General features: G+C 33.6%; 1 protein-coding gene across 1 annotated transcript in view; it reads left to right on the plus strand.

Annotated features, from left to right (window-relative positions):
* Window positions 1-21,285, plus strand: part of LOC133321785 (lachesin) — a 132,086-nt gene extending 110,801 nt beyond the window's left edge. The window contains exons 8-9 of the mRNA XM_061530858.1: window positions 12-70; window positions 21,158-21,285. Of these exons, the coding sequence (XP_061386842.1) occupies window positions 12-70; window positions 21,158-21,285 (187 nt within the window). The remainder of the gene's footprint in view (window positions 1-11; window positions 71-21,157) is intronic.
* The last annotated feature ends 3,500 nt before the right edge of the window (window positions 21,286-24,785 follow it).

Raw genomic sequence — 24,785 nt, forward strand, 5'->3', positions numbered from 1 at the left:
CTTTATTTCAGAAATCGTTATGGCTGGAGTGAATATTCCCAAAGTTTTGTATTTTCAACGTCATCAAATGGTAAGTGTTTCTCTGGTAATTAATTGTGTAACTAATATTATTCCATCAGCAAAGAAAATCAACTGACTAAATCATCAATCTGACATTCCCTTTTTGTTTTGCGCTTGTAATTTGTTTTCCTTTCCCTTTACTAACCAAAGGAGATACGCAAACACAAAAGTCCATCTCGCCACACTCTCCTCTCCCCTTCAGTTTTCTTTCGCCACTCACTCACTTGCTCACTCTCACACACACCCAATAAAATTCTATTCAATTTAGTTATTTTATTTATTGCCTCTTCATTGCTAAATAATTAAAAGTAATAAACAACAAAGCAAACAATAAGCCACTAACTTATTATCCTTTCATAAAACGGATTCCAACAAGCAACAAAAATAACAAAAAACAATAATTAAGTTTATCGATATTGCATGCAAACTAATGATAAATAAAAGCTAATATAATGAAAAACGTTTAGTGGCCATGGGTGGATGGTTGCTTTGTGTTAGGATGGATGGATGGTGTTATGGGGTAAACGGTTTTTCCATTGGCGGTATCTCTTACCTCAACACATAACGAGCTCCCTTACCAAAGCAATTTTCATTTGTTAGCATTCTAACACCAACAATTTGTTATCATTGTTGGCTATCTTAAAGTTAAGTCCAGAGCAATTAAATTCCAGGAGAAAATAAACAAATTAAATATTTCAAAGAACTTTTATGGCCGTGGAAAAAAATTTTAAAGTTAATTTTGTTTTTAATAAAAATATTTTTAATGAAAATTAAAATAATGAAGTTTTGAAACATAATTAAATTTCTGGGAAAATGTTCATTAAAAAATTTTCTATGAATTATAAAATTTATAGAATTTGGATTATGATGTAGTAAACAAATTACAAAAAAAAAAAACAAGTGAAAAACGTTAAGTTCGATACCAAACTTTGGATACCCTCCTCCATAGTAGATATACTGACAGGTACAACGTTTGGATTTCATCCAAACGATCTAAAGAACCCCAAAATACCGAACCTATTGTAAAAAAAATTGTGCAGAAACTTAGTACCCAATAAGAACCCAATGTACCAAATTTCAGGGAATGCGGTTGAAAAACCGAATATTGGGGGGTATCCTTATATGGGAGCTATGCCTAAACGTGTACCGATATATCCCATCTTAGAACTTGACAATAGACAACCCTATGCACAATTTCAACACCCTATCTCAATTCCTTCAGAAGGCAGCGTGAATACAAAAGACGGACAAACATGGCTAAATCGTCTTAGAATTTTTCCCTGATCAAGAATATATATACAAATATGAATATTCGATGATCAAATTCCATAATTCGGCAACTTTTCCCGACCTCTAGGAATAGAATGAAGATTTTATAATTTATCTCTTTTCCCCAAAACTATTGGTGTAAAATTAGTATGTATATTAAATGCTGATGGTGGAAGACAATAATAATTGACACGAAATTTTGCACTACGCACCAAATTGAGCCGATAATGATGTGTAAATCTTTTCAGATTTAGGTAAAGTTCTCATATATATTTTATTTATTGTATATGGTGAAATAAACTCATAACTCGTACCGAATTAAAATCCCATAGAGTTGTCCGTTGTAAAATCCCATAGAGTTGTCATAGAGTGTACCACACTATGGTACAGGGTATTATGTCTTTGTTCATATGTTTGTAACAGGCAAAAGGAAACCAGATAGACCCATAGTTCCGTTCGTCCATCTTTTATTAATCTCTCGATTTGCACGAAATTTGGCACAACGTACTAAACTGAGCCTAGAATGATGTCGTCCAAGTTTCGTGAAAATCAGTCCAGATTTAGATATAGCTCCCATATACAGTTTCGTCCGATTTAATGTAAGTGGTACACCAAAGTCCCTATATATTTTTCGATTTACATGAAATTGGGTATAGCGTACCGAATTGAGTCTAGATGGATGCGTGTTAAGTTTCATTAAAATCGATTTAGATATAGATATATCTCCCATATATATTTTCGTCTGATTTTACGTTCACCGAGGAGTCTGCGTCAGTTCCACATACACGAGATAAAATTGTGGACGGTGTTTTGTGCTGCAACATACCAAGTATGCCTCCTTTGCTCAATTAGGTCCCAATCTACATACATACAAATTTTTGCCCGGATTTATAGAAATGGTACACCAAAGAATCCAAGTCTCCACGATTATGTCTATGGGGTTTTGTAATAGGTACAAATATCTATGTAAATCACATATTTAACATCGCCCGATTCCATTTCCAAGGTCCTCTAAGGATGATATTTCTGTTCTATCTACAGGATATTGTATATATTAGCGTCTCTTGTATGTATTCATAGTGGTGAAGGGTATCATATAGTCGGCCCCATCCGAAGACGTTATGCAACATTTTTTAACCTTGCCATTTTACTTGTTTTAGTTTTGCCCACCAGTGTATTTTTGTTTGACTTCATATACATTTTCAACTTGTGCTACTTGTTTCCGTTCCACTAAAAACACATTTATTTTTTACCTTCCACCATACGTTAGAGGGTACAATAATTTTTTTCGGTAGGTTTGTAACTCATCGAAATACTATTTAGCGTATAATTATATATCTGTATAAGAAAAGCACATCAAAAAAAAAAAAATTAAAATCGACTTAGCAAAGTCCGTTACTATGCCTGACTGTTTTAATTACGCAAACATCCGATTAAATCGAGATACAATGCTAACATTTTATACAGATCCGTATTTTGATTACAGGCAATCCACGTTCGAAGACGAACAATATTGGTATTCATTTTGTTGTAACCTACATATAACAATATGAGATTTTGGTCTGCTTTTGTCTACATATATAATGGTACTTTATTTTAAGGATTTTTGATACGTTTTTAACCGAATTGGTAATGTGATATTTTGAGTTTCCTATCCGTAGAAATTCCCATCATAATTGTACTGGCGTTTATTGTGTCTCTCTCACTTCGTATGTGGGCACAACAATTTCGAAGATAGATTATATCGATCCACGTTTAGGCATAGATGCCATACCTCCGAATTTCGTCACGTGTCTACCTCCTTAAAAAGTATCTATATCTATCCAGAATTGGTCGAGAAATTACTTGTTTACAATGCCGTTTAGGCTGATTTTTGAGTTTTAGTCTATTCTGAGACTTATAGTAAAACTTTATGGCGAAAATTTCTGTAGAATATTCTGAGCAGTTTTAACCCCGTTTTGAATGAGTTTTCAATCACTCCTGGAAAAGGGGACCGAAAAGAACCCTTTAACGACCCGGTAATTATCAAAAAAATTCAAATTTGTCGCACAGTGTTATTAACTATCGACAATTCCTGTGTGTACATTTCTGCGAAATGTATATTAATAACTAATTCCAAATACAATTTGTGTAGCTTTTGCTACCAGCACATCGATGCGGTGGCCTTTAATTGAAAAGTTATAATGATGGTTATTTTGTTTTGGTTACATTGGTTATTTAATTAACATGTTTGGTGATTGCCCGACTGGCCTTCCACTTTTAGTTTTGCCACTGGCATTGGCATTGCCACTGAAGCGTATGATTAATACGAAATTAACTATTATGGCGTATACGCCACATGTGTTTTCATAAACACACACGCGCGTGCACCAGGTTTTTGTAATGGTCATTACAATATTAAAACCACGAAACGAAAAATAAACACGCCGAACGCATAATTTATGACAAAATAATGAGTTTTCTTCAACAGTACATAATTCATTCATTATTCAATGAAGAGAACAATGAACTAAGGTGTGTGTGTTTTTTTCTCATTCATTATGTAGACATATGAAGTTTGGACACTCTATTGAAATGAAATATATTTTCTAGATTAATGTTAATGAATATTAATTACTATTTATGTTGAGTAGAAGCTATGCGATTTGGTGAAAATAATTTAGCATGGTTTAATATTATGATTTAATTTGAGAACTTTGCCATTAAAACTTAACCACATGAGCATCTATGGTACTGAAATATTTTGAGTGTTATGCCCAGAGATGGCCTGTCAGAAACAGTGGCGTAAATGACATACATTTCCTACGTATAATACATACGTCAGAAACGTCGGAAACCTACCCAAATCTATTAGGTTTTTGACAAAATAGCTATTTCCATTAATCAATTTGGAAATTATGCATGCTTTACTCAAATCCATATAAAATTTCAAAATTTTCTTCTCGAAAAAATTTAAAAATTTTTATCAGTTCTAGTAAGGAATGGTCAGATATATGTAAAAATAATATATATTCTTGAAAATAACTGTGTATGCTGATAATATTGATATAAATGACGTTTACTACGTTTATTACATTTTATACAGGTATATGACGTTTTCGACGTTTACACCTTTTTGACAGTCGAAAACCTAAAAATTCGTCACACGGACCATCCCTGGTTATGCCCATACAAATTTTGACTTAAGGGGACCCTCCCCCATTCTCGGGGTCAAGAAATTTTTTGATTTAATTCGAATCTACACTAATCCAAGAATGTCCCTACAAAATTTAAAGTGAAAATCTCAAGAACTCTTGAAGATATAGCCGATTTATTGCGTAAGCATCAAGTGACGGCTAAAGGGCTTCTCAAACTTTAAGGGGACCCCCCCCCATTCTCGGGGTCAAAATTTTTGTTGCTATAATTCGAATCTACACTGATTAAAGAATGTCTCTACAAAATTTCAAGTGAAAATCTCAAGAACTCTTGAAGATATAGCCGATTTATTGTGTCAGCATCAAGTGACGGCTGAAGGGCTTCTCACACTTTAAACGCGTTTTTCTCTAAACATTTTTTTCGAATGGCGGGCACGATAACTCAAAAACTAATAATCCAATCGGTTCCAAATTTTGCAACGTTTCTCTGGGAGTGTATAACTCTCGTATGAACTAGGATAAAGCCAATCGGTGAAGATCTTCCTTATTTTTTAACTTGGTTTTTGGTAAAAAATCGGCGATTTTCCAAAAATATTTTTTCAAAGGTCCACCATTTTGTTAATTTTAGAGCGACGTCAATAATCCTAGTTCAAACGAGAGCCAGACACGTACTCTTTCTAACACCGTTGGAATTTTCGGATTCCGATGTTCCAATGAGGAGTTATCATGCCCGCCATCAAAAATAAAGACTTTTCTTTAATTACAAAAAACAACAACAAAACAATAACAAAATTTTTTTGTAAATTATTTTTCTTCTCTTTTAAATCTTCAAATATATATGTGCAAAGTTACAAACCTCAACATGCATTGGTATTGATTTAGCAGCCCATTGAAAATCTTGAAAAATTAAAATCGAGAATGGGGGGGTTCCCTTAAACGCGTTTTTCTCTTTTGCGATGGCGGGAACGATAACTCAAAAACTAATAACCCAATCGATTCCAAATTTTTACACGTTTCTCTGTGAGCGTATAGCTATCGTATGAACTAGGATAAAGCCAATCGGTGAAGATCTTCCTTACTTTTTAACTTGGTTTTTGGTAAAAAATCGGCGATTTACCAAAAATACTTTTTCAAAGGTCCGCCATTTTGTTAATATTAGAGCGAAGTCAATAATCCTAGTTCATACGAGAGACAGACATGTACTCTTTCTAACACCGTTGGAATTTTCGGATTCCGATGATCCAGTGAGGAGTTATCATGCCCGCCATCAAAAATAATTTTGTAAATTATTTTTCTTACTTTTTTAAATCTTCAAATATATATGTGCAAAGTTACAAACCTTAACAAGCATTGGTATTCATTTAGCAGCCCATTTAAAATCTTAAAAATAAAAAATCGAGAATGGGGGGGGGTTCCCTTAAATCAGTTTTAATAACACCCCTCAGAGTAATCCAGACAAATATGGTCAATCATATTATTTGTTTATTTTCTCTGGAGTATTGTATTATTTTATGTTAAAAGAATCACAATAGTCATTTGCTTAAAATATCCATTCCAAATTGAATAAAAATTTTCAAAAACAAAAAAACTTTATTTATTGTGCTTGTGATATATTCCAATGCGTAATGCAATTTATCAAAGCTCTTAACGACACATGAAAAATTTACTAAACTTATCAGTCATATTTTAATATTTTATTGCAGTCGTACTCGGTATTTTCTTTTTTCTTTTGCCTTTGGCTCTATTATCCAAGTCATTCAACTGCAACAAATTCTTCACTACACTCGATTTATTTTCTCTTAAATTAATTATGTCTTTTAAAGCGTTTCTTTCGTTTCTTCGTGTTTTGTTTTATAAACGTAAACAACATATAAATAGTATGTTGCCAAAAATATATATATGTATATGTGTGTGAGTGCATATCCCTGGAATGTATGCAAAAAGGAAACAATGCACACACTCTCACACACTCCAATATAGAATATAAGCAATGTTTATTGCGTTTCCAGACGTTTGTGATAAAGAAATTGCGGAGAAGCAAGCAGCAGCAGAACAAAGTGAAAGGAAAAAAAATAAATTATAGATTTAAATTGCAGCAAAACGAAAACCATTTAAATGCAAAACTTACAGTCAGAATGGCAAATTGCTGCTGTACATTTCTCTTCATTGTTAATGCGAAAAGGCCAAGCAAACACACACACACACATGCAAGCACTCACACAAAGAGACCTAGAGAAGAATCATTGCAACACAGAGAAAACACAGTCGCACACAAACACACACATAAACACACGTAACAACAACAAACGTAAACGATTTGCTATGCAAATACGATTTTCCAACAGGCAGACAAACGTAATCACACACACACAAATACAAACAGACAGAGAGCAACACACGCACTCACATACCAACGATTGGACGATGATTTTGTGAAGTTCTTTAAAGAACACACTCATGCAATTTGCATAGACATTCATGTACATCCCAACAAACGAACGAGCGAACACATACACAAAGGCCATACCCAACCAAGAAGGAGCAATGTGAAACAAATGCCAATTCCTTGTTTTTGTATTCCTCTCTGTGTGATTGTGTGTGTGTGTGCGTGTGTGTGCGTGTCTGCTGAAATTGAATACAAATCTACAGTGCAAAGTATCTTCGAAATATGTATGACACACGCATACAGATGACTGAACACCGGTATTGCATTTTAGGATTTCCTATTGCGAAACTGATGACTAAAATGTGGTTAATTTTTATAGGGGCAACATTTTTATATCCTCCACAGTGAGTGCACTCATTCAAACTATATGAAACCGGGTCACTTTGGGAGTGAAACCTTCATATGAGGTATATGTTGAAACTTGGTCCTAAAATAAAAGTTCTATGCACCTATATATTTTTCACCTTCCAAGAACTGGAAACAAAAATTTGGGCTCGAAATCTTTATATAGTGTGAAAGCCTGGGTATATGCAAAAATAATTGCAGCAAGAATGAGGTGCACATTCAGCCCATCCATATTCTAACGAAAATTATACATGGCGCTCTGTAAAAATATGGATATACGTTGTAGCTTGACTGCCCAAAGAGGTTCGATATTTCAAACTAAAAAATTTTAGCTCAACTAAGGAATTTTAGTGCACCATTTACAGACGATCGGAGGAAAAAATATAGAGGAACTATATCTAAATATGAACCAATTTCAACGAAACTTAGCGTATCATTCCGGACTCAATTCAATATGCTATGCACCATTTCGTTTAAATCGAAAAAATACAGGGACTTTCGTGCACCGTTTATACAAAATCGGACGAAAATATATTTGTAAGAGCTATATCTAAAACTGACCCGATTTTCAGGAAACTTTTCACACGTCAGTTTAGACTAAATACAGTCCGGTATTTATACCCTTCACCACACTGTGGTACAGGGTATTATGTCTTTGTGCATATGTTGGTAACAGGCAAAAGGAAACGAGATAGACACATGGTTCCTTTTAAGAATATGCATAGAATCACTAAGTCGATTTATGCATGTCCGTCCGTCTGCCCGTCTGTCTGTCCATGTTAAATTGTAAACAAAGTACAGGTCGCATTTATGATCCGTATTGGATGAAATTTGGCATACGTCACTTATTTGGCCCAAGGACGAATCCTATTGAAATTGGGAAAAATCGGTTCCGATTTAGATATAGCACCCATATAAATTTTTTTTTCCGATTTGAGGTAAATGGTGTACAAAAGTCCACATATATCTTTCGAACTTTGGTATAGCGTACTGAATAAAGTCTAGAATTTACAGACGATCGGAAGAAAAATATATAGGAACTATATCTAAATATGAACCAATTTCAACGAAACTTAGCACATCATTACCGACTCAATTCAATATGCTATGCACAATTTCGTCTAAATCGAAAGAAATATAGGGACTTTCGTGCACCGTTTATACAAAATCGGAAGAAAATATATTTGTAAGAGCTATGTCTAAATCTGACCCGATTTTCAGGAAACTTTTCACACGTCAATTTAGATTAAATACAGTTCGGTATTTATACCCTTCACCACATTGTGGTACAGGGTATTATGTCTTTGGGCATATGTTGGTAACAGGCAAAAGGAAACGAGATAGACACATGGTTCCTTTTGAGAATATGCATAGAATCACTAAGTCGATTTATGCATGTACGTCCGTCCATCCGTCTGTCCTTCTGTCTGTCTGTCCATGTTAAATTGTAAACAAAGTACAGTTCGCATTTTTGGATGAAATTTGGCATACGTCACTTATTTGGCCCAATCCTATTGAAATTGGAAAAAATCGGTTCCGATTTAGATGTAGCACCCATATAATTTTTTTTCCGATTTGAGGTAAATGGTGTACAAAGTCCACATATATCTTTCGATTTGCACGAAATTTGGTAAAGAGTACTGAATAAAGTCTAGAATTATGTGTACTAAGTTTCGTGAAAATCGGTTCCGATTTAGACAAAGTTCCCATACATTATTTCGTCCGACTTTATGTAAATGTCCAAAGTCCCTATATATCTTTCGATTTGCAGGAAATTTGGTATAGCGTAATGAATTGGATCTAGAATGATGTTTGTTAAGTTTCTTAAATATCGGTTCCGATTTAGATATAGGTCCCATGTACAAAAGTTCCTATATTTCTTTAATTTGCACGAAATTTTTTAAAGCATACTGAAAAAAGTCAAGAATGATGTGTGTTAAGTTTCCTAAAAATGTAGATATGTAGATATAGCTCCCATATATATATTTTCGTCCGATTTGAGGTAAATGGTGTACAAAAGTCCACATATATATTTCGATTTGCAGGAAATTTGGTATAGCGTAATGATTTGTTTCTAGAATGATGTTTGTTATGTTTCCTAAAAATCGGTACCATATATTTTCGTCCGATTTAAGGTAAATGGTGTACCACAGACCCAACATATCTTTCGATTTGTACGAAATTTGGTACAGCGTACGGAATAAAGTCTAGAATGATGTGTATTAAGTTTCGTGAAAATCGGTTCAGATTTAGATATCGCTCTCACATCTATTTTCGTCCGATTTAATATAAATGGTGTACCAAAAACTCTATATATCTTTCGACATGCACGAAATATAGCATGGGGTACTGAATTAAGTCTAGAATGATGTGTATTAAGTTTAGTGAAAATCAGTTCAGATTAAGATATATATTTATTTAACAAACATCATTCTTGATCTAATTGAGTACACTCTGCCAAATTTCGTGCAAATCGAAAGATATATAGGGACTTTAGTACACCAGTTACCTTAAGTCGGACGAAAATATATATGGGATCTGTATCTAAATCTGTATTCCCAATTTCCAGATTTCCTACAACACATGGACCGACCTATATTTCTTTCCATTTACACGAAATTTGGTAAATCGTACTGAATAAAGTCAAGAATGATGTGTGTTAAGTTTCCTGAAAATCGGTTCCGATGACGCTCAAAGAGAACTTAGAACATTAACTTACGGCCAAGCTTGCTGAAAAATTGCCCAAAATACCGATGGACAGGGTACTGTTATACGGGAGCAACCTTGAAACTAGGGTCACTATTGACCTCCAAATATCACAATTAGCGAAGTATTGTTATATAGTGGAACGGTATTGATAATTTTGAATAGGAAGTTGTAATACCAAATGAGAACCAAAGTACAATATTGCAGCTAATGCGGTTGAAAACCGTGTCCCCAATACCGGATATAGAATGGTACCGTTCAATACGCGAACTAGGATATCCTATATCTTCTAAGTGGACCCCCAACCTTTAGCAACTTATAAGAATATCTCAATTCAATAAATTTCCAAAACGGCAACCCTGGCGCACATACACTTTTTTACATACATATATGTGTATATATGTTTTACCAAAACGCAATCAAAGATGCACAAACACTCACTCGCATACTCGTACCAATGCACACTCATATCAATATACCAGCAACAACAACAACAGGATGAAAGGAGGACAAAAAACGTAGAAAATAAATGAGCTGAAAAAGGAAATAGAGCAAATAACAACACTTTTAAAGAGAAGAACCAAAATATATAAAAACAACAAAACAAAATACTCCATTGAAATAGAGACGCTTGAATATATATTCCTCTTCTCATGTTTTTGTGTTCAAAGGAATTACTTGGATTCACATATAGAATCGAATGACGTAGCGTTCTTCAGAACAAACGAAAATAAAATAAAACAAAACAACAACAAACACTCATACACACAAACAAAACAAATAAACATCAGATATTTTTATACATTTATATTTGACCAGAGATTTTTTTGTTTCGTTTCGTTACGAATTCAATTTAATTCGTTGGTGTTCTTTAAATAATATGTTTTTGAATTATTTTGTTCATTTTTTTTAATAACCTTTAGGAAACCAATTTCAATACAATTTTGTAGAAGGAGAGCAAATAATATTTGAAAAAAAAACGATTTAATGCACAAAAATTATAATAGAATGCATAATATTGAAATTGAAATAACAGATAAGTGTTCAGGAGCAGTATTTGCTCTTAGCCATTAACATATAGAAATAATAATTGAGGGAGTTCGAGGGAAATTAAATTTTATTATATTGATGATTACTATTTATATTTTTGATAGATCTAAATAGAAATCATACGAAAACTTATATAAAATATAATATTTTATATTTCTAGAAAGTGACGAAAGTGTGATTTTTTCGCGAATATCATTTTGGCAAAACTGGGTTTAAACCAGTAAGGAAAGTAGTAAAGTCGGACGGGGCCGACTATATGATACCCTTCACCACTATGGGTCTATTAAACAGGACTATAACATAAAATTGGATGAAAAAATGTGTTATTTATCTAAATGTGAATCTACCTAAATCTATCCATGAAGTATGTCAATCGACTTCAAACAAATATAAATATGTCATCCGTTGGGCTATGTGCACTTCTAGAAAACGCAACTACGTAATTCTATGCTCAATTTTGTAAGTTGTGCAAAATTTGATGTCAATCTGACTAACATGAGGAGTTTGATGCCCAATTTACTTGAAATCGGGCGAATATATATATAGAAGCTCTATCCAAATATTGAGCGATTTCAAATAAACTTGTCACAGGTTAGGTTATACTAATTTCAGAACGTTCTGTTCCTATTGGTTCCTTAGTACGTCAATTACTTTAAGCTATATCTAAATCTGGACCGATTTTCACGAAACTTGGCAGACACCATTCTAGGCTCAATTAAGTACGTTATGCCAAAATTCGTGCAAATCGAAAGATATTTAGGGACTTTGGTGGACCATTTACATCAAATCGGACGAAACTATATATGGGAGCTATATCTAAATCTGGACCGATTTTCTCCTAACTTGGCAGACATCACTCTAGGCTTAATTCAGTACGTTATGCCAAATTTCGTGCAAATCGAAAGATATATAGGGACTTTGGGCACCATTTACATGAAATCGGACGAAACTATATATGGGAGCTATATCTAAATCTGGACCGATTTTCACGAAACTTGGCAGACATCACTCTAGACCTAAATGATTAGGCTGTACCAAATTTCGTGCAAATCGAAAGATACTTAGGGACTTTGGTGGACCATTTACATCAAATCGTACGAAACTATATATGGGAGCTATATCTAAATATGGACCGATTTTCTCCAAACTTGGCATACATCACTCTAGGCTTAATTCAGCACGTTATACCAAATTTCGTACCAACCAAAAGATATATAGGGACTTTGGGGCACCATTTACATGAAATCGGACGAAACTATATATGGGAGCTATATCTAAATCTGGACCGATTTTTCCCAATTTCAATAGGGTTCGTCCTTGGGCCGAATAAGTGACTTATGCCAAATTTCATCCAATTCGGATCATAAATGCGACCTGTACTTTGTTTACAATTTAACATGGACAGACAGACAGACAGACGGACGGACGGACGGACATGCATAAATCGACTTAGAAAGTGATTCTATGCATATTCTCAAAAGGAACCATGTGTCTATCTCGTTTCCTTTTGCCTGTTACAAACATATGCACAAAACATAATACCCTGTACCACAGTGTGGTGAAGGGTATAAAAACACAGCTAATTTAACTAACTCATCGCAAATCACAGATTTTTTTTATCAAAATGCTTGCTCTATTGAGAAAGCTAATCAAGCGCTTATTGTGTTCAGACACGAAGTTAATTTTGTACTCAATGGGTACACAATTAAATAGAATTATCGATTCTGGAGTGAAGATCAGCCAGAAGTATTCCAGAAAAAGTCACAGTTTGGTGACATTTTTAAAGATGTTGTGAATGGTAACTGTGAATGATGGGTACCACCTGGATATGATATCCAACGTTTTTTACACAAACTGCAAGAGCTTGACTTGTATGACCGAAATATTTACCAGAGACTCAATTAAGTAATTTAAGAGAACCCGATTTTAATTTTTCAAGATTTTCTATGGGCTGGTAAATCAATACCAAAGTTTGTTAAGGTTTGTAATGTTGCACATATATATTTGAAGATTTAAAAGAGAGGAAAAATTATTTACAAAAAAATTTTGTTATTGTTTTGTTGTTGTTTTTTGTAACTAAAGAAAAGTCCTTATTTTTGATGGCGAGCATGATAACTCCTCACTGGAACATCGGAATCCGAAAATTCCAACGGTGTTAGAAAGAGTACATGTATGGATCTCGTATGAACTCGGATTATTGAATTCCGTCTAAAATTAACAAAATGGCGGACCTTTGAAAAATCGCCGAGTTAAAAGTTAAAAAATAAGGAAGATCTTCACCGATTGGCTTTATCCTAGTTCATACGAGAGCTATACACTCACAGAGAAACGTGTACAAATTTGGAATCGATTGGGTTATTAGTTTTTGAGTTATTGTGCCCGCCATTCGCAAAAGAGAAACGTCCCTTTAGCCGCCACTTGATGCTGTCACAATAAATCGGCTATACCTTCAAGAGTTCTTGAGATTTTCACTTGAAATTTTGTAGGGACATTCTTGAATTAGAGCAGATTCGAATTAAATCAAGAACCCGAGAATGGGAGGGGGGGGGGGGGGCTTAAGCAATTTTTAAGACAGGACGTTGAAATTTTACATACACCCAAAACCCGGAATTGGCTAGCCTCCATAAAACGCTACATTCCAAATTCAGAGATATTTTGGAGAGTGTGGGTATGTATTTCAACCAAAATAAGCTATAATTTTATTTTTGAGTAAAAAATTCCCTATCGATCTATTTTGGCCCAAGTTTCCGGGTAGGCCCCATATAATGCAACCCCCTATTATTTAGCTACTTCGATTTTTCGTGTTCTCATGGGGTGACCAATCTTCCTACCAAAAATTATCAATATCGGGTTACATCTTGGTATAGCTCTCATATAACGATTCGAAATGTTGAAGGCTTTTGCCCAACATAGTATAAAGGGTTCTTGAAGGCTGACATACATATATATATATATGTACAGAAAACCAGTAAGGAAAGTTGAAAAGTCGGACGTGGCCGACTACACGATACGCTTCAATTACAACATTAATATATATCAAGTGACGTCTAAAGGGCTTCTCAAACTTTTAACGCGTTTTTCTCTTTTGCGAATGGCGGGCACGATAACTCAAAAACTAACAATCCAATCGGTTCCAAATTTTGCAACGTTTCTCTGGGAGTGTATAGCTCACATATGAACTAGGATAAAGCCAATCGGTGAACATCTTCCATATTTTTTAACTTGGTTTTTGGTAAAAAATCGGCGATTTTCCAAAAATATTTTTTTTAATGTCCACCATTTTGTTAATTTTAGAGCGAAGTCAATAATCCTAGTTCATACGAGAGCCAGACATGTACTCTTTCTAACACCGTTGGAATTTTCGGATTCCGATGTTCTAGTGAGGAGTTATCATGCCCGCCATCAAAAATAAGGACTTTTCTTTATTTACAAAAACAACAACAAAGCAATAACAAAATTTTTTTGTAAATTATTTTTCTTCTCTTTTAAATCTTCAAATATATATGTGCAAGCATTGGTATTGATTTACCAGTCCATTGAAAATCTTGAATAATTAAAATCAAGAATGGGTGTGTTCCCTTAAGAATCCAAAAATTCAAACGGCGTTCGAAAGAGCACATGTCTGGCTCTTTTCGGAACTAGTATTATTAACATCGCACAATGATTAACAAAACGAGGGATAGGCAATTTTTTTATTGTTGTTTTTTTTTTTTTTTTTTTTGGTAATTCCTGAGTTCTCGACCGATTTCAGAAATTCTAAATACGCACTACGGACCGGCCGAATTTAACCACGTTTCTAATTGTTCGGATTTTTATACCCTTCACCACACTCTGGTAGAGGGTATTACGTCTTTCTGCATATGTTTGTAACAGGTAAAAGGAAACGAGGTAGACACATGGTTCCTCTTGAGGATATGCATAGAATCACTTTCTGAGTCGATTTACGCATGTCCGTCTGTCCGCCCGTCTTTCCGTCCGTGTATTTTTGTGAACAAAGTACAAGTCGCATTTATGATCCGGTTTGGATGAAATTTGGCATAGGTCACTTAATTTTAAATTGGAAAAAAATCGGTTCAGATTTAGATATAGCTCCCATATATATTTTCGTCCGATTTAATGTAAATGGTGCACCAAAGTCCCTATATATCTCTCGATTTGCACGAAATTTGGCACAGCGTAATGAATTATGTCTAGAATGATGTGAGTTAAGTTTCGTGAAAATCGGTTCAGATTTAGATATAGCTCCCATATACATTTTCGTTCGATTTAAGGTAAATGGTGCACCAAAGTCCCTACATATATGCTTCGATTTGGACGAAATTTGCAACAGCGTAATGAATTATGTCTAGAATGATTTGTGTTAAGTTTCGTGAAAATCGGTTCAGGTTTAGATATAGCTCCCATATACATTTTCGTCCGATTTAAGGTAAATTGTGCGGCAAAGTCTTTATATATATTTCGATTTGCACGAAATTCGGCAGAATGATGTGTTAGGTTTCCTGAAATCGGTTCAGATTTAGATATAGCTTATATATCTGACCAAATGAAACATTTAGTATCGGTTGCAGAATGACATGTTTATGGATCCAATTTCTTTTTACGGGTCCTTTAAAAATGCGACGTCTGTTGGGATTCATCTGTTGAATATACCCAAAGTGGTGAAGGGTATCATATAGTCAGCCCCGTCCGACCTTCCTTACTGGTTATTTTTAGAAATTCTTTCATTTTCCCATTTACTCATAGACCCTCCAAAGAGGTGTAGGGTTATAATGTAGTCGACACCGTCCTAATGTTGTTCTGTTCTGTTTGTTTAAATCCACTCTGGATTTTATGGCTGAAAGACGAAAATTGTCGGTTGGTTTTTCCTCGCGTTTAAATTTGTTTATCATGTCATCCTGCAATTTAATAACCCTTACAATTTGGTGCTTTAATTTAATTTAAAGTATTTTCATTTTCTTACTCGAATCAAAAAAAGGTTTCCCAATGTTTCGTAATGTTTCTAAACAACAATTTTACCAAAGTTATGCCTTCCAATATTTAAATCTACGACCTGCTGTGTAATTGTAGGGACCATCTAACATGTGCATATTACAGAGCTGTCACAAAGGTTGCGGTTGCTATGCACCGAAGAGGCATTTGATTATTCAAACGGACTAAAACATTGCATATGTCCGAAATGTGGGTCAAAGTAAAGAGAACTGAAAAATGCATGGGATTATAGTGGAAACAATGGACGTTTGTATAATATTTAATAATAGAGAGGTTTTTGAAATAAGAACGAGATTTAAATCTCAAAGGTTTTTTAATGAAAATGTCCATTATCCAAAATTCTTCAGAATTTGATCTATATAGTTTATATTCAAAAGATCTTCATTCCGACTTTTCGGAATATAAAATTTAAAATCTTTTTTATTCAGAAAACACATGTTCTGCTTTCATCTCTGACAGTTCTTTATAAAGTCATACAATTCTATAATCCCGATTTTTACATTGCTCAGCCTTAAATCATAACATACTTCAGCGTCAGCGATGACAAAGTTTATTTACAATTCGACAATGCCAACAACCATAATGCCAATTGTATTTGTTTATTCAGTTGACAATACACGAAATATCGGAAATAACCGCTATGCGGTATTTTGTACCAAAAATATTTTCCACTGAAATAAAATTGACAATGCTGAGGCTGATGGTTCTCTTGAGCCCTTTGGTCGTGTTGGTGATGGCGTTCGTGTTGCTGTTGATGGTAATACCTTTTGGCTATTTGGTTTACATGCAAATTAAATGTAGTTGCTGTAGGTTTATCGAGGTTTTTACAGAATTTGGTTTACCTTTTTTGTTGGTGTTTCGTATTTCTGCGGATCACCATATTTTGATGGGGAGGGTGGGAAAAACGTTGTATGTGATATGTTATTTAGTTTAACTACAAAAAAGTTGAATAAACATCTTTCAGTCTGTATTAAAATCAGCAAATAGTTTATTGATATTTTATATTCCATATCAGAATGGGATTCCAGTTGTTATTGATATTTAAAACTTATTCCCAACAATTGATTGATTTCTAATGGAATTCATTTCTTCAATTACATATATATTTTTGTGGCAAATGTTATTGTTGTTCTCTTATGAAATTGCTTCCTTCATTATGGTCATTTAATAAATTGCCATACTGCAACATTCATTACTTCCAGATGGACTTACTGATTTATCGACTTATTTAAATCACGGCCACTTGTCAGGTTAGTTATTTCGTTTACCATTTTTTTTTCAAATGCGGCAAGTTGTAATATTTTCGTTCTACAAATTTGTTCTTCTTCTTCTGGTCTCATTATATGTTCACTTCTAATGTATAAGTTGGATTTCTGTTTCTCTCTCTCTATTTTTCTCTACCTTTTCATAATCACTTTAAATGTTTCATATTAATTCATTTGCATGTTTTCAAGTGTATATATTGCATGTTTTATTTGTATATATTTTAGGGATTTTTTTTTTATTATTTTGAATGTGCAAAATTCTGTATACATCGAAAGTAATAATATTTCACTGTAATGGGGACTTTATATGTAGGTGTAGACCTAAATGTGAAATACGCCATAATGTGCCATAAGAACGACGAGGAATTGGCATATTCGCGTCTTTGCCAACGCGATATTTTTTAGTAACAAAGTACTTGTCGCAATTATGATCCGAAGTGGATGAAATTTGCAAAGCTCATCTATTTGGCCCTAGGACGATTGAAATTGGAGAAAATCGGTTCAGATTTACATATAGCTCCCATCAACGACGTAGCAGGCAACAGAAAACGAGATAGACACATGGTTCCTTCTGAGAATATGCATAGAATCACTTTTAAGTCGATTTATGCATGTCCGTCCGTCTGTCTGTCCATGTTAAATTGTAACCAAGAACATGTCGTATTTATTATTCGAATTGGATGAAATTTGGCACAGCTCATTTATTTGGCCAAGGACGAACCCTATAGAAATTGGGAAAATCGTCCGATTCAAGGTAAATGGTGCACCAAAGACCCTAAATAGCTTTCGATTTGCACGAAATTTGGCACAGCGTACGATATAATTTGTGCTAAGTTTCGTGAAAATCGGTTCAGATTTAGATATAGCTCCCATATATATTTTTGACCGATTTTAGGTAAATAGTGCACCTAAGTCCCTATATATCATTCGATGTTCACGAAATTTGGCACAGTGTACTGAATTGGGTCTAGAATAATGTGTGTTAAGTTTCGTGAAAATCGGTTTAGATTTAGATATAGCTCCCATATATATTTTCGTCCGATTTAAGGTAAATGGTGCACCTTAGTCCCTATATATCTGTCAATTTACATGAAATTTGGCACAGCGTACTAAATTTGGTCTAGAATGATGTGTGTTAAGTTTCCTGAAAATCTGTTCAAATTTAGCTCCCATATATACTTTCGTCCGATTTAAGGTAAATGGTGTACCAAAGGCCCTATATATTTTGCGATTTGCACGAAATTTGGCACAGCGTACTGAATTAAGCATAAAATGACGTGTGAGAAGTTTCGTGAAAATCGCTTAAGATTTAGATATAGTTCCCATATATATTTTCGTCCGAGTCAATGTAAATGGTACACTCAAGACCCTATATATCTTCCGATTTTCACGAAATTCGGCACAGCGTATTGAATTGGGTCTGGAGTCATGTCTGCCATGTTTCGTAGAAATCGCTTCGGATTTGGATATAGCTCACATATATATTCTCGTCCGATTTTGTGTAAATGGCCTCTACATTTCTTTCGAATTGCACGAAATTTGTATAGCGTACTGAATTAAGTCTAGATGTGTGTTAAGTTTCCTGAAAATCGGTTCAGATTTAGATATAGCTCCCATATATACTTTCGTCCGATTTAAGGTAAATGGTGTACCAAAGTCTCTATATACCGTTCGATTTGCACTACATTTGGTTCTTTCGGGGTTGTTAATGGGTGGGACATTTTGTGGTGAAAGCCCTCGATGAGTATCATCTAATCTCTAGACGTATAAATGGGGGTACATATATTTTGTTTGTCCTAAGTTGTGAATATTAATACTCTTCACCAAACTGTGATACAGGTTTTATGTATTTGTGCATATATTTGCAACAGGCAAAAATAATCGAGATAGACCAATGGTTCCTTTTTTCTGAGTCGAATTTTGCATGCCCGTCCCTCTGTCTGTCCGTCCATGTATTTTTGTGAACAAAGCACAGGTCGCATTTATGATCCGATTTGAATGACATTTGGCACAGGTCACTTATTTCACCCAAGGGCGAACCCTATTTAAATTGGAGAAAATCATTTCAGATTTAGATATATCTCCCATATATAGTTTCATCCGATTTTATGTAAATAGTGCACCAAACTCCTAATATTGGTCCAATTGAAACAAAATTTTGCACAGAGTACTGAATTAGGTCCTGATTGATGAATGGGGACATTTTGTTGGAATCGGTTCAGATTTAGATATAACTCCCATATATAGTTTCGTCCGATTTTAAGTAAAGGGAGCTCCATATTGCCAATATTTGTCCGATTGAGACAACATTTTGCACAGCGTAATGAATTAGGTCCAGATTGACGTATGCGAAGTTTTGTTGGGATCGGTTTAGATTTAGGAATAGCTCCCATATATAGCTTCGTCTGATTTTATGTAAATGGAGCACCATACTGCCAGTGTTTGTCCGATTGTGACAAAATTTTACCATAGCGTATTTAAAATACTACAGGTTGACGTCCGTGTAGTTTGTTGAAATCGATTCAGATTTAGATATAGTTCCCATATATAGTTTCGTTTGATTTTATATAAATGGAGCACGACATTGCCAATATTTGTCCGATGGAGACAACATTTTTTACAGAGAACTGAATTGAGTCCAGATTGATGTATGCGAAATTTTGTTGGAATAGTTTCAGAATTAGATATAGCTTCCATATATATCTCCATCCAATTTCACATAATGTTGTACCAAATAACTAATGTTCGATTAAGACGAATTAGTGCACAACGTACCAAATGACACCTAGAATAACGTGTATTGTATTTTGTGTCGAGATACATTTTGGATAGCGCACTGTGCTGCAGCACACAATTGCACCATACATATTCTCCTCGATTCCATGCAAATGATTGACATTTAATGTTTCATAAACTTCAGAATGGTATGTGTATGGGTTGCTTTAATTTAGTTCAAATATCTATGTACTTCACACAGTTAATTTCGCCCGATTCCATTTCAATGGTCCCCCAAAGGTGCTGTGACTATTCTATCTACAGGATATTGAACATATTAGCATCTCTTGTATGTACCCAGAGTGGTGAAGGGAATCATATAGTCGGTCCCTCCGACTTTTGAACATTCCTTGCTGGTTTTATAAAATTTCAGTCAGATTTTCCAACAAATTGGTATATCGGAAATAGGTCGGAAATTGTAAAATAATTATATAGTCCCTCTTTTTTAACTCAGATTCCTAAAGGGTCCCATACACTATAAATCATGCCGTCATGCCGATGAACCCCTTTTTGTATATGTGAGATTGACTAGTGTATGGGAAACTCTTCAATCACTATTCCAAAAAATCGATTTTTGTGCCAAAAATTGCATTTTGAGTCGTAAATTCAGTCGTTTTGTTATTCCGTCACAATTTTATTATTTTTGTACACAAAATTATTTACTGAGAACTTTCAAAATGAATATTATTCTCCAGATTGATAGGGGTTCATTTTCAAAATCAAAACTATTTTGATTTTCTTCATGCATTGTGTGTGTGTCACACATACATAAATAAACTTTCAAAAAATAACACATACTATGATAAATGCTATACGGCATGATGTATAGTGTATGGGCCCTTAATGTTGTTCCGTAAAATATTTTGCTATTACACAATTGACTCAAGCCTATTTTCCAATTGCTTCATTATATATAATAATTTTTAATTATTTAAACATAAAATTTTCTTCTTCAAAAAATTTAAAGCTAAGTATTTACATGTTCACATAATTTTCTTACTAACAAAATATCATACAAAAATGAAATGTTGTATCTTATTTATTTATTTGTCAATTTCAAACTTCTACAAATATGCAAATATCTAACCACTATTGTTTGATTTTTTCTCTCATTGCAGATAATGAAATGCGCGATTTGAGTGTAACTTTCTATGGCAGTGCATCCTCACGTAAAATGATTGATGACATCTGTTTAATTCCGGTCATATTACTTGTGGCATGTATGCGATTTTTGGCGCCCAACTAAATTCAGCAAATTACAAATTTGAATATAAAAGCTTACAGAAAAATGAAAAACCCACAACTTTATATATATTAAAATATTTGCATTTTTTATATTCATATGTATTCACACATGTATTTCAATTCAGTTTTCAGTTATTCATACATTTTTTTATATGCAAACATATATACATATATTAAATTTATAAAAAATGAAAAAAAACCAACAAAACTCAAATCATTTTACAATCATTATGAACCCAAAGAGAAAAAAAAACACACACATAAATACTAAAAAAATCAGAGAGAGTAAACTAAATACAAATTCATATATATACACATACATACTAAGTAATATAATATTTAATACTAATAATAAAAAAAAACAACCCCAACAAACATCATGAACCATACATAAATAATATAGATATTATATGATACAAAAAATTCATAACCAAACCCTACTTTCTAAGTATAACAAATATAAATAAGAGAAAATATGAAACCCCTTTTTTGGTTATAACAAAATGGAATGAAAGAAAATAAAATATATATATTTTTTAATTTTTAAAGATTATAAATATTGAATTTATTTTGGGATTCAAAATCGAATTATTTAATATTACATTTTATTTCATTTGAGCCCTTCGATTTTGTATCACCCTGTAAAAAACTGAAACCAAAACTTTATAAAAATTGTGTAAATATTTAGGTACATATAATGGTGAATGTATTTTTTTCATTTAATTTTTTCTGTTTTAGTTTTAGCATACATGTATGTTTGTATGTAGCAATGTAAAAGAAGCAAAAAAAAAATAAATAAAATAAAACAGATAACAAAAACAAATTTATGTATAAAATTATTGGTAAATACCAAATTCATATTTGAAATTATTGAGATTATTTACTAGTAAAATACAAACATACAAATGTATTTAGGTCTCTATATATAGACAAATATAAATAAATATATATATATATACATGCTCCCTAGGCTAAGCACATCTGTGTATGTGTGCATGTATGTTATTCAGCGTATGTGTGTGTGTGTATGTCCTAAAGGTAAACGTATTGTTTCTAGTATAATTTAATCGAATTATTATGCTTTTATCTTTATGAAACTGATATACAAACATATATAAGAAATATATACATTTTGACATACAGTAGTACAGTATATCGTAATGAAACATATGTTCATTTGACAGTTCTATATGTATAAATATTATACAATTGAATTCATTTAAATTATAATTATTGTTTTAAACGAAATGAATTGTTTTTCTGTTTTAATTTTTTTTTTTTGTTTCTTTTCAATACCGGAAATTAGCATTTAATGTTAAAAATTAAAAAGGTTTTTTTTTATTGAATATTTATGTATGTAAAAAATATTTTGTTTGTATAATAACATTTTGTTTAAAGAAAAGTCAATCGGTTGGGTAAAAATTATTTTTATACCCTACACAACTATGTTGTCAGGGTATTATAGCTTTGTGCAGCCCCAAAAGTTTGTAACGCCGCGAAATATTGGTCCTAGACCCACCTTTAAGTATAATCGTCATATCTCGACTAGCTGAGTCGATCTAGACATGTGTGTCCGTCCGTCCGTCCGTCCGTCCGTCTGTCCATTATAATTTGTAAACACGATACAGGCCACAGTTATGAACCAATCTTCACGAAATTTTGCATGTAGGATGGGTTCTTGAAGACCCCTATTGTTTTTGGGAAAGATCGGTTAATATTTAGGGGATGAAATGGACCAAATACTAAATTTTTGTCGGTTTTTCTGGTCGCTCCAGAGGCCGCAATAATGGCCCGAACATCGTGAAATTTTGCATTGAGAAGGGGATCGGGCCAAAGAATAAGCATGCCTGTTTTGATAAAGATAGGTCAATATTTAGCGGGTCAAATGGACCCTGACTTTTGTGTGAAAAATGACAAAATTTGTATTCTATAGCGTATATATTTACTCCTGAAGGACATAGACCCGAGAAGTTGATATTTTATCATAGAGGAGTGGTTGACCTTTAAATTAATACCAATTATGTTGTTGTATGTTCCCGGATGTGGGAGTTACACCGAAATATTTACAGGTATTTCCGTATTCGTATATTATTTAATAACCCATTATCACTCTAGAGAGCGGAACTATAGCGCTGATCGCTTTGAAATGTTCCATGAGGTTCCAGTTATGGTCAAGGACAACGCCTATAATTTTCGGTGAATATCAGATAATAATTTTGGAGTGTAGTGGACCGAAAACTTACTTTTTTGCGTTATTTTCGAGTCGATCTATAGACCACAAATGAAAGCCGAACATCACAATACAACCCACGGTGAAAGAAAATCTGGACAATAGCTGTACTGAATACTCGTAATATTCGGAAAATATGTATGTGTGAGGAAGAGGTGCTGTTTATCTCTAATCGGGCAAGAGGGTGCAAATATCAGTAAATATTTCCCAGGCTCGGAATAAAAATCCGCAGAAAATTTGAGTTCCGTGGTAGTTGTGTAGGGTATCGTATGGTCGGCCCCGTCCGACTATACTGCTCCGCTCACTGGTTTTTATATAAAAAGGAATATCCTCAATTGCTAGTAAAATGTGTGAATTTAAAGACTAGAACTTTCAGTTGAAAATCGTGAATCAGGCAATGAATTAATAGACACTCGAAATTGATCGTAAATGTATTCGTTTGAAAAATATTCGGGAATTTGCGACGGAGTTTTCCGCGAATAGATAATTGGTGGGCAATATCGAATTCCGATATAAATTTCCTACCTTAACATCAATACAAAAATGTCGACTCAAAAATGTAAAACAAGGAGTCGGTCTGTGGATGATTTCTATTAAAGTTTTAAAAACTGGTATTTAAATTTTTTTGTTACACAGTTTTGTGCAACATATTCTATTCACATACCGTAACGGCTATAAATTCAGTTTTCTCTCTTAAAATATTTGTATTTAACACGGTTTTTAGTAAACGAAGAATCTGAAAACCCGAATTACAGACAATTAGATTGGAGATAACGGCTGGAATCCCCAAAATACCAAAAAATGAGACAGGATCTTCATATGATTGGAATGCCAAAATATTTTCCTATATTGTAGTTTTTTTCCAAAACAGATGATGCAATACTTACTATGAAATTCACCTGTACCGAAATTTGTTATAAAGTTTCCAGTGTCGAAAATGGTTATTTCAAGGAATGCTAAAGCTCCTCTGAGACAAAGAATCACATCGACTTCTGTGGTACAGACGATCAGTATACAAACCTCTATAAAGATTCAAAGTTTTGAAAAATGAACCACTAAGGAAGAGATGCTCGTATGTATTCGTATTCTTTAGATATAAAGGACCTAGCACCTGATACTGATAAATTTCAAGCAAAAGATCGACCAAACAATTTGAGGTTTATGCTCGTTGGAAAGGTGACATTTCGCAGTAAAAAAATTATTTTGGTAACAGGTGATATTTCGCAGTAAAAAAAAAATAATTTTGCTGTTTTTTATACCCTACACAACTA

The sequence above is a fragment of the Musca vetustissima genome, unplaced genomic scaffold (assembly GCF_032173495.1).
Source record: "Musca vetustissima isolate MV318-11 ecotype Yass unplaced genomic scaffold, APGP_CSIRO_Mvet_v1 utg11745, whole genome shotgun sequence".
Taxonomy (NCBI): Eukaryota; Metazoa; Arthropoda; class Insecta; order Diptera; family Muscidae; genus Musca; species Musca vetustissima.